The sequence below is a fragment of the Peromyscus maniculatus genome, chromosome 2 (assembly GCF_049852395.1).
Source record: "Peromyscus maniculatus bairdii isolate BWxNUB_F1_BW_parent chromosome 2, HU_Pman_BW_mat_3.1, whole genome shotgun sequence".
Classification (NCBI taxonomy): Eukaryota; Metazoa; Chordata; class Mammalia; order Rodentia; family Cricetidae; genus Peromyscus; species Peromyscus maniculatus.
Window position 1 is genome coordinate 29,666,837 of NC_134853.1, and position 13,184 is coordinate 29,680,020.

General features: G+C 46.2%; 1 protein-coding gene across 3 annotated transcripts in view; it reads right to left on the bottom strand.

Annotated features, from left to right (window-relative positions):
* Cdh17 (cadherin 17) overlaps window positions 1-13,184 on the bottom strand; it is a 95,684-nt gene that overhangs the window by 53,505 nt on the left and 28,995 nt on the right. For 2 of the 3 annotated variants that reach the window (XM_076563887.1, XM_076563885.1), the window contains exons 2-3: window positions 5,835-5,904; window positions 1,266-1,364 (exon numbers count right to left, since the gene is read on the bottom strand). In XM_076563887.1, the coding sequence (XP_076420002.1) occupies window positions 1,266-1,364; window positions 5,835-5,882 (147 nt within the window). In that variant the 5' untranslated portion in view covers window positions 5,883-5,904. Of the gene's footprint in view, window positions 1-1,265; window positions 1,365-5,834; window positions 5,905-6,004; window positions 6,271-13,184 lie in introns of those variants that run through there. The other variant, XM_076563886.1, reaches the window with a different exon arrangement.

Sequence of the window (13,184 nt, forward strand, 5' to 3'; positions counted from 1 at the left end):
TGGCAAGCACTTTATCAGCTGAGCCCTCTTCCCAGCCCCTACTGCTTTTCATGGACGCCTAACCCCTCCCAGATTATGGCTTGAATATGAATCACCTGCTCCCAAAGGCTCACACGCAGAAGGCCTGGTGCCCAGCTGGTGACGCTGTTGAGGGGATTGGGCTGTAACGGTCTGAGCATCATCAGTAGACTAACTCATTAAGGAGTTCACTTGCTGAATGCTCTTAGGAAATGGGGACTTACAGGAATGGGCCACTGGGCAAGTACCTCTAGAGTGTGTAGCTTACTCTGGACCCTTCCTGCTGTCTCTGCTTCCTGCCACCACAGGCCAAGCAGCTTTCCTCCACCATGTCCTACCTTGTCACAGGTCCAGAAAATGGAGCCAAGTTACCACGGACTGAAACCGTGAGTCAAAATCCATTCTCCTGATGTCATTCGCCCTCCACCCCCAGTAGTTGCTCATTATTGTGATTTGAATGTGAAATGTAACCCACAGGGTCATGTATCAGATACACGATGGCGGCCCTGTTCTGGAAGTGTATGGGAACTTCTAGAGGTAGGGCTCACTGGGTCACTAGAATGAGGCTTTGAGGTTTTATAGTCCGACCTCACTTCTGTCTTCTCTCCTCCGCTTATGGAGTGAGGTGATGTAACCAGCTGGTCTCTCATTTCTGCCACGTCTTCCATACCCTGACGGGCGACATCCTCTCTGGCACTGTGAGCCAAAACAGACCCTTCCTGCCTTAAGTTGTATTTGTCACAGAAGCAGAAAATGAAACGAAAACCGTCACTGTGACGGAAAAGATGACTAACATGTCCAGCATGCCTTGAGCAACCCACAGCAAGGACATCATCCTAGGGACGGAAGACGCAGTGGGGAGGTCAGGCTGTGCCACACGGTGAAGCCCCGCCTTCAAACATCTCATGGGCCAGGCTCATTGAGCAGATGTCTTAATGGTCACGAGGCCAGTACCACCCCAAATCAGTACCTTTAGCACTCTGAGCGGAGGCAGAATCCATAAGGACAACTCCCTGTGGAAGGAACAGAAGCACTGGCCACAGGTACAACTAAGGAGCCTGTTTTAAGGATGCCAGATGCAACTCATGGGCACTACACCCACCCACCTCCACAACTCAGCTCCCGGAGTCATAGACGATAAGAACTGCCAGCCTCCATGTTACTCCCTGAGGTTCAGCAGAGTCGGGAACAAAGGTCCACTGTGGGCGGCAGAAGTCAAGATGCCAAAGATCAAAGGCAGCCTTTACCTGGAATATGATCTGACTTGGTTCTTGACCTTCAAAAATGGAGAATGTCATGGGCTTCAGGGGACCGCTGAACTTCCCTTCTTGGCCATATCCACTTGCCTGTTAATAAAGAAAGAGAAGATGAGCACTTACTGTGAGTGTATGGGTGTCACTTATGGTTTTATTATTTGACTTTCCAGAAACAGTGTGTGGAGCAGAGGGTTCCATAATGGCTGAAAACAATGTAAACCGGGTCAGGGCGGAAAGTGGTCTAGTTTCGTTAAGGGGTTCCCTGTCAAAGTAGTCTGCCGCGAGTTTCGCATTGCCTTTTCTCTTTAACCATGAAAGCTGCCAGCCCACGGGGAGAATTCAACTCCCATGGTACACAGGAGACTTCCAAAAATGAAGCCCGAGGTGAAACATGGGTGTGACAAGCAGGGACCTAGTGCTGCAACCTAACTTAGCAAGTTTGCGGCCTCCCAGGAGCCACTCTGCCTCTCAATTGTACATGGCCGCACCTCCCATCCTTCTAACACTCTCTGAAAACATTTGGGACATATGCCCAGCATCCTGAAGTCTATAGTCGCCTCAAAGGCAGTCTGATTTAAGGGGGGGGGGGGGCAACTATGTGGATAGTTTAGCATAATGCTCACTCGGCCCATAGTCACACGGTAAATTCTAGTCAAACTGATCTGCAGTGTTAAGAAACGCCTAAAGCAAGTATAGGCGGGACAAAGAGAGAGGAGAATTGGGGAAACAGGAAGAAGGAGGGAGAGACACTGCAGCCACCGCCAGGAGAAGATCACGTAAAGACGCCGGTAAGCCACCAGCCACGTGGCAAGGTATAGATTTATAAAAATGGGTTAATTTAAGATAAAAGAACAGTTAGCAAGAAGCCTGCCACGGCCATAAAGTTTATAAGTGAAAAAAAAAAAAAAAAAAAAAAAAAGAAACGCCTAAAGCGCCGGGCGGTGGTGGCGCACGCCTTTAATCCCAGCACTCGGGAGGCAGAGCCAGGCGGATCTCTGTGAGTTCGAGGCCAGCCTGGGCTACCAAGTGAGTTCCAGGAAAGGCACAAAGCTACACAGAGAAACCCTGTCTCGAAAAACCAAAAAAAAAAAAAGAAAAAAAAAAGAAACGCCTAAAGCAAGCTCACAATTGACCAGCACTTTATGCTCATTTAAAAATAAAAAAGTCATGAAGTGTTTACTTCAGTGATCCCACATGGTTCTGAAGTCCAAAGACCTTAGACATCTAGGCAGCCTCCACAGCCACTGGGATCCAGGCTGGGATGGCAAGGGAAGTGTAGAGTTGCTGAGCTGGTGTTCATGGGAGTCCCTCCTAAGCACATCTCATCCTAGCAATGCCCCTACCTGCTGGGGAAGGATTGTGCAGAGTCCTGCTGAGACCAGGGAGCAGAAAAGTTGTTTGCCCACAGAGTAAGATTTGAACCTGCAACTCTGGAACCAGCCGTCTCAACCCACAGGCATTACGGCCCACCAAGGGGTGAAGAAATGATGGAAGGAAAGCTGGCTGTAGTGGGGGGGTGCCTGGAGGTGTGGCATCCCAACCCCTGGAGAATAAATATTCCACAGCCAATGGCTGCCATCACTACTGCCCATCACCGCAGCTCCTGAAGGGAGAGGGGGCAGAGCTGAGTGGGTGGAGAGGGACCCAGCCTTATACCCAAGACCAGAACTCAGTGTCATTTTCAGGATGCAGGCGTCTCCTCCTTGTAGGCGCTCTCTGGGCCTCCATCGAGTGGTGGTGTGGGCTGGGTTAAGTTAGGGTCGGACACACTAATGGTAAGTTTTGAAGGGAAGACGATTTGTTGCCCCGTCTTCAGGGAGAACAGGTGAGTGCTTGCCACCAAGCTACTTCCTCCTGGGAACAATGCAAACAGCGCCCAAGGGACAGGGAGAGGTCCTAAACTGCATCTCAGCCACCCAATCTTGACTAGCTGACCCTGCTCCTCTGATAAAAGACAGCGGCAAACAGAAACAGAGAGCTTGAATTTTGGTCGCCTCGCCCCTCCGTGTGGCAGTGCCTCCGATGAGCTGCCCTGACACCCCCGCTCCCCCCCCCCCCCCCCGCCAGCCTCTTTGCTGCCTCCCACCACAGAGGTAGGAGAGTCAAGGGTTCCCTCCCAGGCTCCCTTGCAGATGGAGGCTGAGCCCCAAACTTCTTGATCCCGACAGGAGTGGGGAGGTGGGGAGGGAGATGAAGAGGCGCTTGTCTCCTGGTGGGAAAAGACAGGCATGGCTGGCATTTTACCCTTCCCTGTGGTTCTCTGAAGGGCAATTGGGTTTGTATCGGCAACTGGAGCCATCGCATTGAGCTGTGAGGAGACAAACGAGCTAAAACGATCGCAGAGAAAAGCACTTCCACCTCTGATATACCATGCTATGGTTGACTCGGCGCTGAACTCAACGCTTGGACTTCCTGTTATCTGTGTGAAATAACACTTAAGTTGATCCAAAGCCCAGTTTCCTGTTATTTACAGCTGAAAGCATTTCTAACTTCCACAATAATTTTCTAGACTTTTAGCCGCCTCCTCCTCTCTGAGCGTCCTTCCTTTGGGAACCTTTCCTTCCTTCTCTTCACATCTTCTCCAGCTCATTACTCATGAAAGGGGAGGCAGGAGAACTGGCCTAGGCGTCCGGTGTCACTACGGTGGGTCTGAGACGAAGGCAGAATCCACCAGTGAGCTCCGAGGCTCGACTCTGAGACCATCCACCCACCCAGCAAGCAGCCTTGCAATTGCCCACACCAGTGGAAACTTCCTTAGCCCACGGGCCTCACAAGCAAGGCTTCACTTTGCACAAACAGGCAAGCTAGCACACTACAGGAAAGGAGAGGCAGTTCCAAGGTTCAAAGTTGCATCCTCGTATCGGGGCAGCAAATCTGCCTTCCCTCCCATTAATATGACTATTGGGGCTGTAAAGATTTCAGAATGAATGTGTGCAATGTGAGTCACCAAACCACACCGCCGGGGCAGAGATGAATGGCACGGTGGAGAGGCAGAAAGACAAGACACTCTCATCCAGAAAGAGAAAAGCAAGTCACCTTCTCAGACACCATTAGCAAAGTACTGCAGCCAAGTCTTCATTCTCTCTTCAATCTCGATGCTGCTTCCGAATTCATAGTCACATCATTCATTTCTACCCCATCTCCTAGCTCTGTGCTGGGTGCTGAGGCTGCAAGGCCTGCTAAAACGACCTCCTTCATCATGGAGGTCAGGGTCCATGTGGTTATAGGTGCCGGACATTTGAAATGCCGTGATACTCACGGCTCTTATCTATTCAGTGCCTAGGCTGTGCTACTCCTTAATCCAAAAGGACAAAAACCCATCCCAAAGGACAGAAAACAGAGTTACGGCCTAAAGCAACTCCGTCAGTCCATTTCCTATTGTGGGCAAGTGGCAGCCACAGATTTGAACCTGGCTCAGACTTTACTGTTTCCCTGTGATAACATAGGTAGGAAAGGATGTCTGAGAAGCTGGGAAGAACAAGGGTCAGCTAAGGATGTGTGGTGTGGTCCTCATTCAGCCCCCAGGCTGTGAGTTCTCCTAGGAACTGAGCAGCCGTCCCCAACTCAGTCTTGAACGAGGGTTTGGAAGGCTTGGTTTGCTTCTGTTTCACAAAAAAAATTAGGCATGGGGGAGTGATCAAAAGACATTATGTACCTGTGCTAAAATGTACATATGCATTATGTGTAATGTATGTGAATAAAATCATTAAAAAATTTAAACTATACGGGCCCAAGGAGGCTTTTGGGGCTTTTTGGTGTGCTGCTTTGAGGTACCAGAAAAAAAGGAAGCAGGGTTTTAGGTGCAGAAATCTAAACACTTCCTTTTATGGAAAATAAGCAACAATACTCCTAAAGTCTTGCTTCATAAGATAGTGAAACTTGGTCTTCTGCACCTCAGAAGCCGCGTGAGCAAAGCAGGGCGGATAACCCTGCTGTCTACCCAGGCTCCACAGCTGGGGCCCAGTTTCCTGTCCGGTCCACGCTCAAAGCCCGCCAGCCAATACTACAACAGAAGACAGTGGCTGAAGACAAATGTAACTACGAAAATAACAATACAGAGTACAGAAAGGTAAAAACAGGCAAGAATTGTCTCCTGGTGTGCTTTTGTAGCTGGTTTTCATGATTACTTTAAAGTTAAGATTAAGTGATAAAGAATAGGCACACCGCCACAAGGCCTCTCTTCAGCCAGAGGCCGCAGGTGGAGGGTGGGTAGAGTGTAAACCCAGGGCTGTTGCTCAGTGCTCTAACGCCTGTCTGTGTACAAGGGCCTGGGTTTGGGCCCAGTCTCATAAAAATAAACAAATAAAGCTACAAACGTCGAGCTAAGCCTGGCCCGTTACATGGTTTACTGCCTTCTAAAAACGTGTCTCCTTCAGCTGATGGGTAACATGGGGATGGTAGTCACTTCATTGGCTACATCACATGAGAACATAGCACATCCATTCTATACAATGACTTAATTTTGATAGGCTACCTTTAAAAAGGGGGGTGATAACCATTCTTTCCATGGCATGGAGTAGAAGGATCAGAACACATCCTACAAACTCCCTCTGCACTTACCAAATAAAGTGTGAGGAGACACAGGCAGGGAAGCAGGGTGGAGGCCATCTTGCTATCTTCACTTGGACTCCTGGGAGGGAACCAGAGATAAAGGGTATTTATTAGTTACCAGACTGTCAAGTCATGTCTTTCCAATAGTCAGAATCTTTGGATGACTTCCTGTCACAAACCTAGCAAAATAGGGTCCTTAGAAGCCAGCTTTCTCCTGTGTGGAATGGCCAGTCTTCCAGAAGCTTCTCATCCCCATCTCTGGCAGTGTACCAGTCAATGTTTCCAAATGGCTCTGTAACTTCACTTCTGTAATTGCCTCATTTCCCCTGAGAATCCGAAGTCATGGGCATAACATACCTCCTTCACTCAGTTTTGCTCTGCGTTTTGTTTGTTTTGTATGATTTTTATTCGTTCCCATAGATGAGGAGCTGCTCTGTGGCAGATGCCAGGAGAGCTAGTTCAGAGAATTTTCATAGTTCAAAGCTGCAAAATGCATGAGATTCCTCAAGTGCAAGGAAGCCAGAACTGTCTACAACCTCGGAGACCTCGCCAGCTGCCTCCTTGGTCTTCTGGATATTATTACAGCCTGTGCTTTTGATTGCCCCCAAAGAACTCATACCATTTTCCCAGCCCGCCTTAAAGCTTCACATTTAACAGAAATTTTAACTTTCATCCTGACATGTGTCATGACTAACTGATTCCAGTATATAAATAAAATTCCCCCTTGGCCTGCTAGGGAGCATGGCTGCCTATTATAATACCGGACTGCCAAAGTCAAAATAAATAAAATTTAAAAGAACAAACAAGGAACCAAAGCATGTATTCATTTCACTAAAATTCCAAGCCAGTTTATTATTATACCTAGGGATTATGAATGATGCCAGGTTAGTTCATCCTTTCGTTTGTTACAGGTTTTCTACATTGAATATGTATTACTAATATCAATAGCATAGAAAAGTGATGAAAACTTCAATCATTACAAAACGTGTAAATACCCTTCAGAAGAGGAACATGTTATCCCACTTTAGCCTCACAAAAGCCCTGGGAGACAAAACATGTGTCATCACCTTCAGACCTGCTGGTGGCAAGTCCTTAAAGCTGGCCTGGAGCGGGGCAGACACTGGCACAGGGCCAAGCCGCCCAGGATGCAGCCCGCCCTATTTCAACCATAAGCAAACAGTTTCACTGCTCCGTACCCCAGTTTCCTCATGTGGAAAATACCTAGTGATTACATAATTATAGGCATGAAGTAAGGAATAATAAGGAATTGTTGCTGGAATGTGATGGATGGGGAAATTGGACTCGAAGTTGAGCAATTTGCCTAAAGCCCCTTAACTGAGAAATGGCATGGGTGGACATCTCACAAGGAAGGTGAACTCCAAACTCCAAAACCTCTTTCCGTCCCTTCTTTTACGTCTATGTGATATGACAGCAACAAAGACACACACGTAGTCACATAGGTGGAGACATTTAGACAATGTACAGTCCTCACATACCATCTAAATTAAATAACCCACTCTAAAGTTTCCATGACTATTTTAAGAAAAAGCTAGAATTAAAGTCCTTCTGGACTCTTAGATTCATTAATTCCTTGACTGTTTAAAATTTAGCTTTTGTAACAGAATAAATTTGGTAGACATGCCAAATATTTTAAATTAAATTCATTATAATTAAATATGAACAAGTCATGTTTTTTAACTATTGAGGACTGCTTATTTGATTTGGGAAATCAATGAAACAAATTATGAGTCTTCCATATTCTAGAATAGTATGAATAGAAATACAAGCAGTCCATATATCCACAAATTCCTAATTTGCAGATTCAAGTAGCCACAGATAACAAAACATATTGGAGACGGACAGGGGGCATGTGTCAGCATTAAACATATAAGAAAGTTGTTTATCATTCCCATCATTCCCAAAACAAGACAAGATGATAATGATTCCAATAGCATTTATAATGAATGAGGCATTCAGCCTGGTGAAACATCCCAGAAGGAAAGTGTGGTACTGAAAAATAAGATTGCCATGAGTGGGTGACTAGAAATCATTATGTCAAGCCAAGTACAGCAGACTTGGAAGACAAATACTGCATGTTTTCTCTTACATGCAAAAACCCAGCCTTAAATGCTGTGGCGGTGCATTCCTTTAAATCCAGCACTCGGGAGGCAGAGGCAGACGGATCTCTGTGAGTTTGAGGCTAGCCTAGTCTTCTGAGAGAGTTCCAGGACAGACTCCAAAACTACATAAAGAAACTCTGCCTCAAAACAACAAACAAACAGCCTATGTATATGTGCTCGTGTATTTGTGTTTGAAATTAGAAGTCAGGAGATTAGGAAGGCAGTTGTAAAAGGGAAGGGAGAGATTTTAAGGGGTGTGGGCAATAGAGCAAAGGAACACAGTCAACAAGACTGACAGGACAACAGCTGGAGTAGCCTTAGAAGTTAATTATTTTTCAATTTAGGTAACATTAGGCTGGTTTGGAGTGTATGGGAGGAGGTGGGTGGTTACACATAACATCACTCCCTTTACCTAAGGACCTGGATCTGGTAGGTGTAGATGCCCTAGATACCAAAGGGACCCTCCTGGCTACTGAAGGATGTGTGTTCTTAAGCTCAACTACCTTTTTAACATGAACAAAAGCCACACGACCAGTTATCAACCTCTGGTTTCTTGATACAAGGAAATCAACAGTGCTGAGGCATTGGGCCTTAGTCCTCAAATTCCTCCTGATCAGGGATCCTCACAAGCTCGCCAGCTCGCCCGGGCTTATCTACCGCTCCCTCCCCACGCCCTGGCCACTGTGCACTTTGCCCAGATCACTAGATCGGTGCCCTGCACTCGCTGCTCTCCCACCTGCCACAAGCCCAGGGCATAGACAAAGAACAGCAGGAATTTGCTTAACAAAGCCTGGTTGTGAGCTCCTTTCTCACACTTTTCTCACACTTCCTCTGCTTCTCGCCATCAGCAGGGTGATGGTCTAACTCACTCATTTACTTAGAGATGTTGAGTCAGACTTCTTAAATGTTCCTTAGGATACTAGGAACTGGGCTCCCAAAACAAGGAGCTGGGCCCTGCTCCTCCTTCCTTCAGGAAATTATCCTTGACTCCTGGCAGAGGCCTCTTCCTTTCGAATTTCCTATTCTCATTATTTATCATTTATTTATTGATTGATTTATCTACCCTTTAGTTATTGGTGTTACTGCCTCTACTAAAAAAATAAAATTCAGTGGAGCAGAGATCTTTTTTAACCTCCCAGAGTGCTTCATACCATAACTCACATGTATTAAGATCTCAACAGATGTTTGTTAAATTCTATAACATTCATCATTGTCTAACATGGAAAGCCTATTAATTTGTTCTCATCTCTAAGCTTTCAGAATAAATATTACTCTCATAAAAATAACTATTCACTAATTTGAGATTTAAAGCCTAATCTTAATGCATAGTACAGCAATTCATTTTTTTATTGATGAAAGGGGTTATTTCTCTTTTAAATGCAGTAAGATTTTTGCTCCAATAAATGGTTGAGAAACAGTTAGAATATATCCTCTTTCACTTAACTGATTTTTTTTGGGGGGGGGACTCGTGAATTTTGCAAAGAAATACAAGTTGGATGAGAGAAAAATCATTAATAAATATTAATTTTGTTATTTTATTGATAAGTAATAATTAAATAAAAACATGAATAAAATGAATGTCTCATCATTGCCAGGGTGTTCAGACAGGTAGTGATGAAAAGACACCTATTCATCATTTGCAAATAGTATTACCACTCACAGGACGGTTTCCTGCGGAAAATAGAAATGACCACTTGTCCTCTCTTTGGAAGGGCGTCATGGCATATCTGAGGACAATCCTCCACACCACGAAGTTGTAAGAAACGTGAACTCTAGAGACTGATTGGTTTGGGGCCAGGCTTCTGCCCTGACTTATGGCCCTGGTCACTCATCTTAAAGCAAAAGGCAGTGAGAGTATCCACCTTTGAGAATGCTGGGAGTCAAGGGTTAATGCTGGGACAGGGTGTGACATCCTGCCATCTGCACTTCTCTGCCAGCACTTGAGACACCACTGGCCCAGACATCTCCTCTCACAGCCCACTTTCTGACAGCCCCACTCCTCAAGAACAGTTGCCAAGCAGCCTCCAAATAGGCAAATGGAACCGCAAAAGTTGAAGCCTTTCCCCAAATGACTCAGAGCAAACTACACCAATGCTAGAATTATGTCTAAGAACTTTGTTCTCTCAGACGGGTCTTGACTTTACTTCCTCTTTGCGGGAGCATGACTCACTAGGTGAATATCAGACTCTGACAGGAAACTACTGAAGCTGTCTAAAGCCACTAGCACCCACATCATAGGACAACTCAGAGGGAGCTATCACCTGGACAGAGCTTAGTTGACTTTTCCATAACTCGGTGGCGTCTCCTCTGAAGGGCTGACCCAACCATCTGCTTGGAAATTTTGCTGTTGTCAGGGTCTCCCTCAGGTGCAAAGACCAAGTCAGACAGTTGCTATGGTGACTATCTGAAGGTCAAGCGTACCTGCAGTAACAAAGATCAAAGGCTCTGGGCTCGTAATGAGTTTCGAACAGAAGACCTCAGTCACCTCACCCAGCAGGTGGCTTATCAGGACTTGACCTTGAATGTGGACCTCTCTCGGGGAGGTGCCTTCCCAGAGTCCACCATAGCCCGGAAGCCACAGACATCCCTGCAGACTGTATAGGATCACAACAAGCCACATGGTGCTGAAACTTTCCTATGAATTATCCTATGATTTTTTTTCTGAGGAACCCTATGAAGCAGATACCACATGCATTGAAGATGAAAACATCAAACAGCAAAAGTCTGAGAGATTAAGAGACTTGGCTGAGGTCGCACTGCCAGGATCACTTCCAGGCTGTCTACCCTGAAAGCATCACTTCCACCCATTATATACACTTCCACACGTTTGAAAAGATTTGCTTGTGCTTTATGTCTGCTCCTCCTCTTCCTGCGCTGACGTGACTCGCCTGCCCTAACGCGTACACCTCACACCATGCCAAGGCCAAAGCTGTGTCAGTCTGAGAGATTTTGCTCTCGTATAGAATGTATTTTTTTTTTTATTGTTCTTTCCTCACATCCCCTCTGAGCCTCACCCCGGAGCCTCCCAATCTTTAACCAAGCCCCAGTGGGATTGGTGGAATAATGTGTCTTCCTCCCAAGTTCATATGTCAGAGTGCTAACTCCCAACTTCCTCAACATGTCACCTCATTTCAGATTCTTCATAGAAAACGGAGTTAAACCAGGCGGTGGTGGTGCACGCCTTTAATCCCAGTACTCGGGAGGCAGAGGTAGACGGATCTCTGTGAGTTCGAGACCAGCCTGGGCTACAGAGTGAGTTCCAGGAAAGGCGCAAAGCTACAGAGAAAAATCCTGTCTCGAACAACCAAAAAAGAAAGAAAGAAAGAAAGAAAGAAAGAAAGAAAGAAAGAAAGGAGGGAGGGAGGGAGGGAGGGAGGGAGGGAGGGAGGGAGGGAGGGAGGGAGGGAAGGAAGGAAGGAAGGAAGGAAGGAAGGAAGGAAGGAAGGAAGGAAGGAAGGAAGGAAGGAAGGAAGGAAGGGAGAAAACGGAGTTAAAATGAGGACATCAGGATGGGCCTTAACCCAAGATGGCTGCTATCCCTATAAAAATGGGAAATTGGAACACAGATTCATAAACAAGAAAGAAAACCTCTTGAACATAAAGGCAGCCATCTGTAGGAGAGCCTGGAACAGAATTTCCTCCATGGACCTCAGAAGGAACCCTGCAGACACCTAGGTCTTAGACATGAGCTCCAGAACCATGAGATGGTGAATTCTGCTTCAGCCACTCATTCTTGACCTTTATTGAACACGGTGCTGCCATCCTATGACAGAGGTGGCCTCCAAGGAGACTTCTCAGTGCTAATATGTTATCACACATCTCAGGGCATCCCCAAGGTGACATTGGAAGCACAAGTCTGAGCACGTCTCGTGCTGGTCTCTAATGCTTCTCAAAGGCTCTCCACCAGCTGAAGACACTCTCTCCACTTCTCTACTTCTCTGCATAATTACAGGGACTTTCTAGGTCTCCGATTTCCAAACCTACAAAAACTCAACATGCAAACACTGATACACACACACACACACACACACACACACACACACACACACACACACACACCTGGTGAAAAGCTAAGTGCGAGGCAAGTCCTAAATAAGGTCAATCATCTGTGGTCCTTTTCATTTGGGTTTTTGAGGGAAGAGAGTGACACCAATGAGCTCTGAAATAACTCATCCAACACTGAGGAATGAGCCATGCAAAAAGCAAGGAAGGTGTGGGAGAAGGACACCGGATTAGTTTATCACAGGGCGGTGTGGGCAGGAAAGGATGTGACTGGACTCGTGCGCCTCCACAACCGAGCAGCGCCGAGAGCCCGTGTGTCATTTGTTTTACAGCCGCGTTGTATATTGCTAAGAGCAGCATAAATTTAAGGCAAGGCCAGATATGAATAAAGATCAGATTAAAAGCTGGCTCACACCATTGTTCACCAAGCCATGCCGAGGTCGCCCAAGCCCATCTTCCTGCTCTGGCTCACAAATCACTGGCACCAATTACATCGCTTAAGTAGGAGCTGACCAATTTGCACTCTTGACAAATTAGAGACCCAATTAAAGCAATTCTTAATAAGCTAGAAACAAGCACCCAGGCATAAAATGAGGTCTGCTGACTAATGACTCCTGAGGTGGGAAGCGGCAGTGTGGTCTACTTAGAGCTGAAGGAAAAGAAAAGAAGGAAAGGGGAAGGGGCACAGACACCCCCACATCTACCCCAGACCCCATTAAAAAACCAAGCTTTTGGTCTCACTAAACCTCACAGTGTGGATAAGCTGTTCTCTGAATATGAGAATCTGGACTTAGGTATCCAAAATTGGAGGCATGTAATACATGAATTCACAAGAGGACAGATAGTTCCCCTGGAGAAGTTAAAATAATTTAAATTTACATGATTAATTATAATAGAATTACTAATGTAATTACCTTTGTTAGATAAATAACAGAGCTCTCAGGAATATTTTGAGGAACATTTTCATGGTCTCCTGGTTGGCTTTCTTTCCACCTAGCATGCCCACAAACTAGACAAGGATCGGGCCAGCTGTGAAGAAAAAAAGGCTCTCCACTCCAAGTCTCCCAAGACACACTAGCTGTGGAGGCTTGAGGGAGAAACCCGAAGTTAAGGGAACACTTGATCCCAAGCTGGTCACTATTTGGGGAGATGGTACAGCCTTAATAGAGGAAGTGAATCATTCAGGGGGAGCCTTGAGGTTCACAGCTGTTTCCTGCTTTCCAGCTGACTCTTTGCT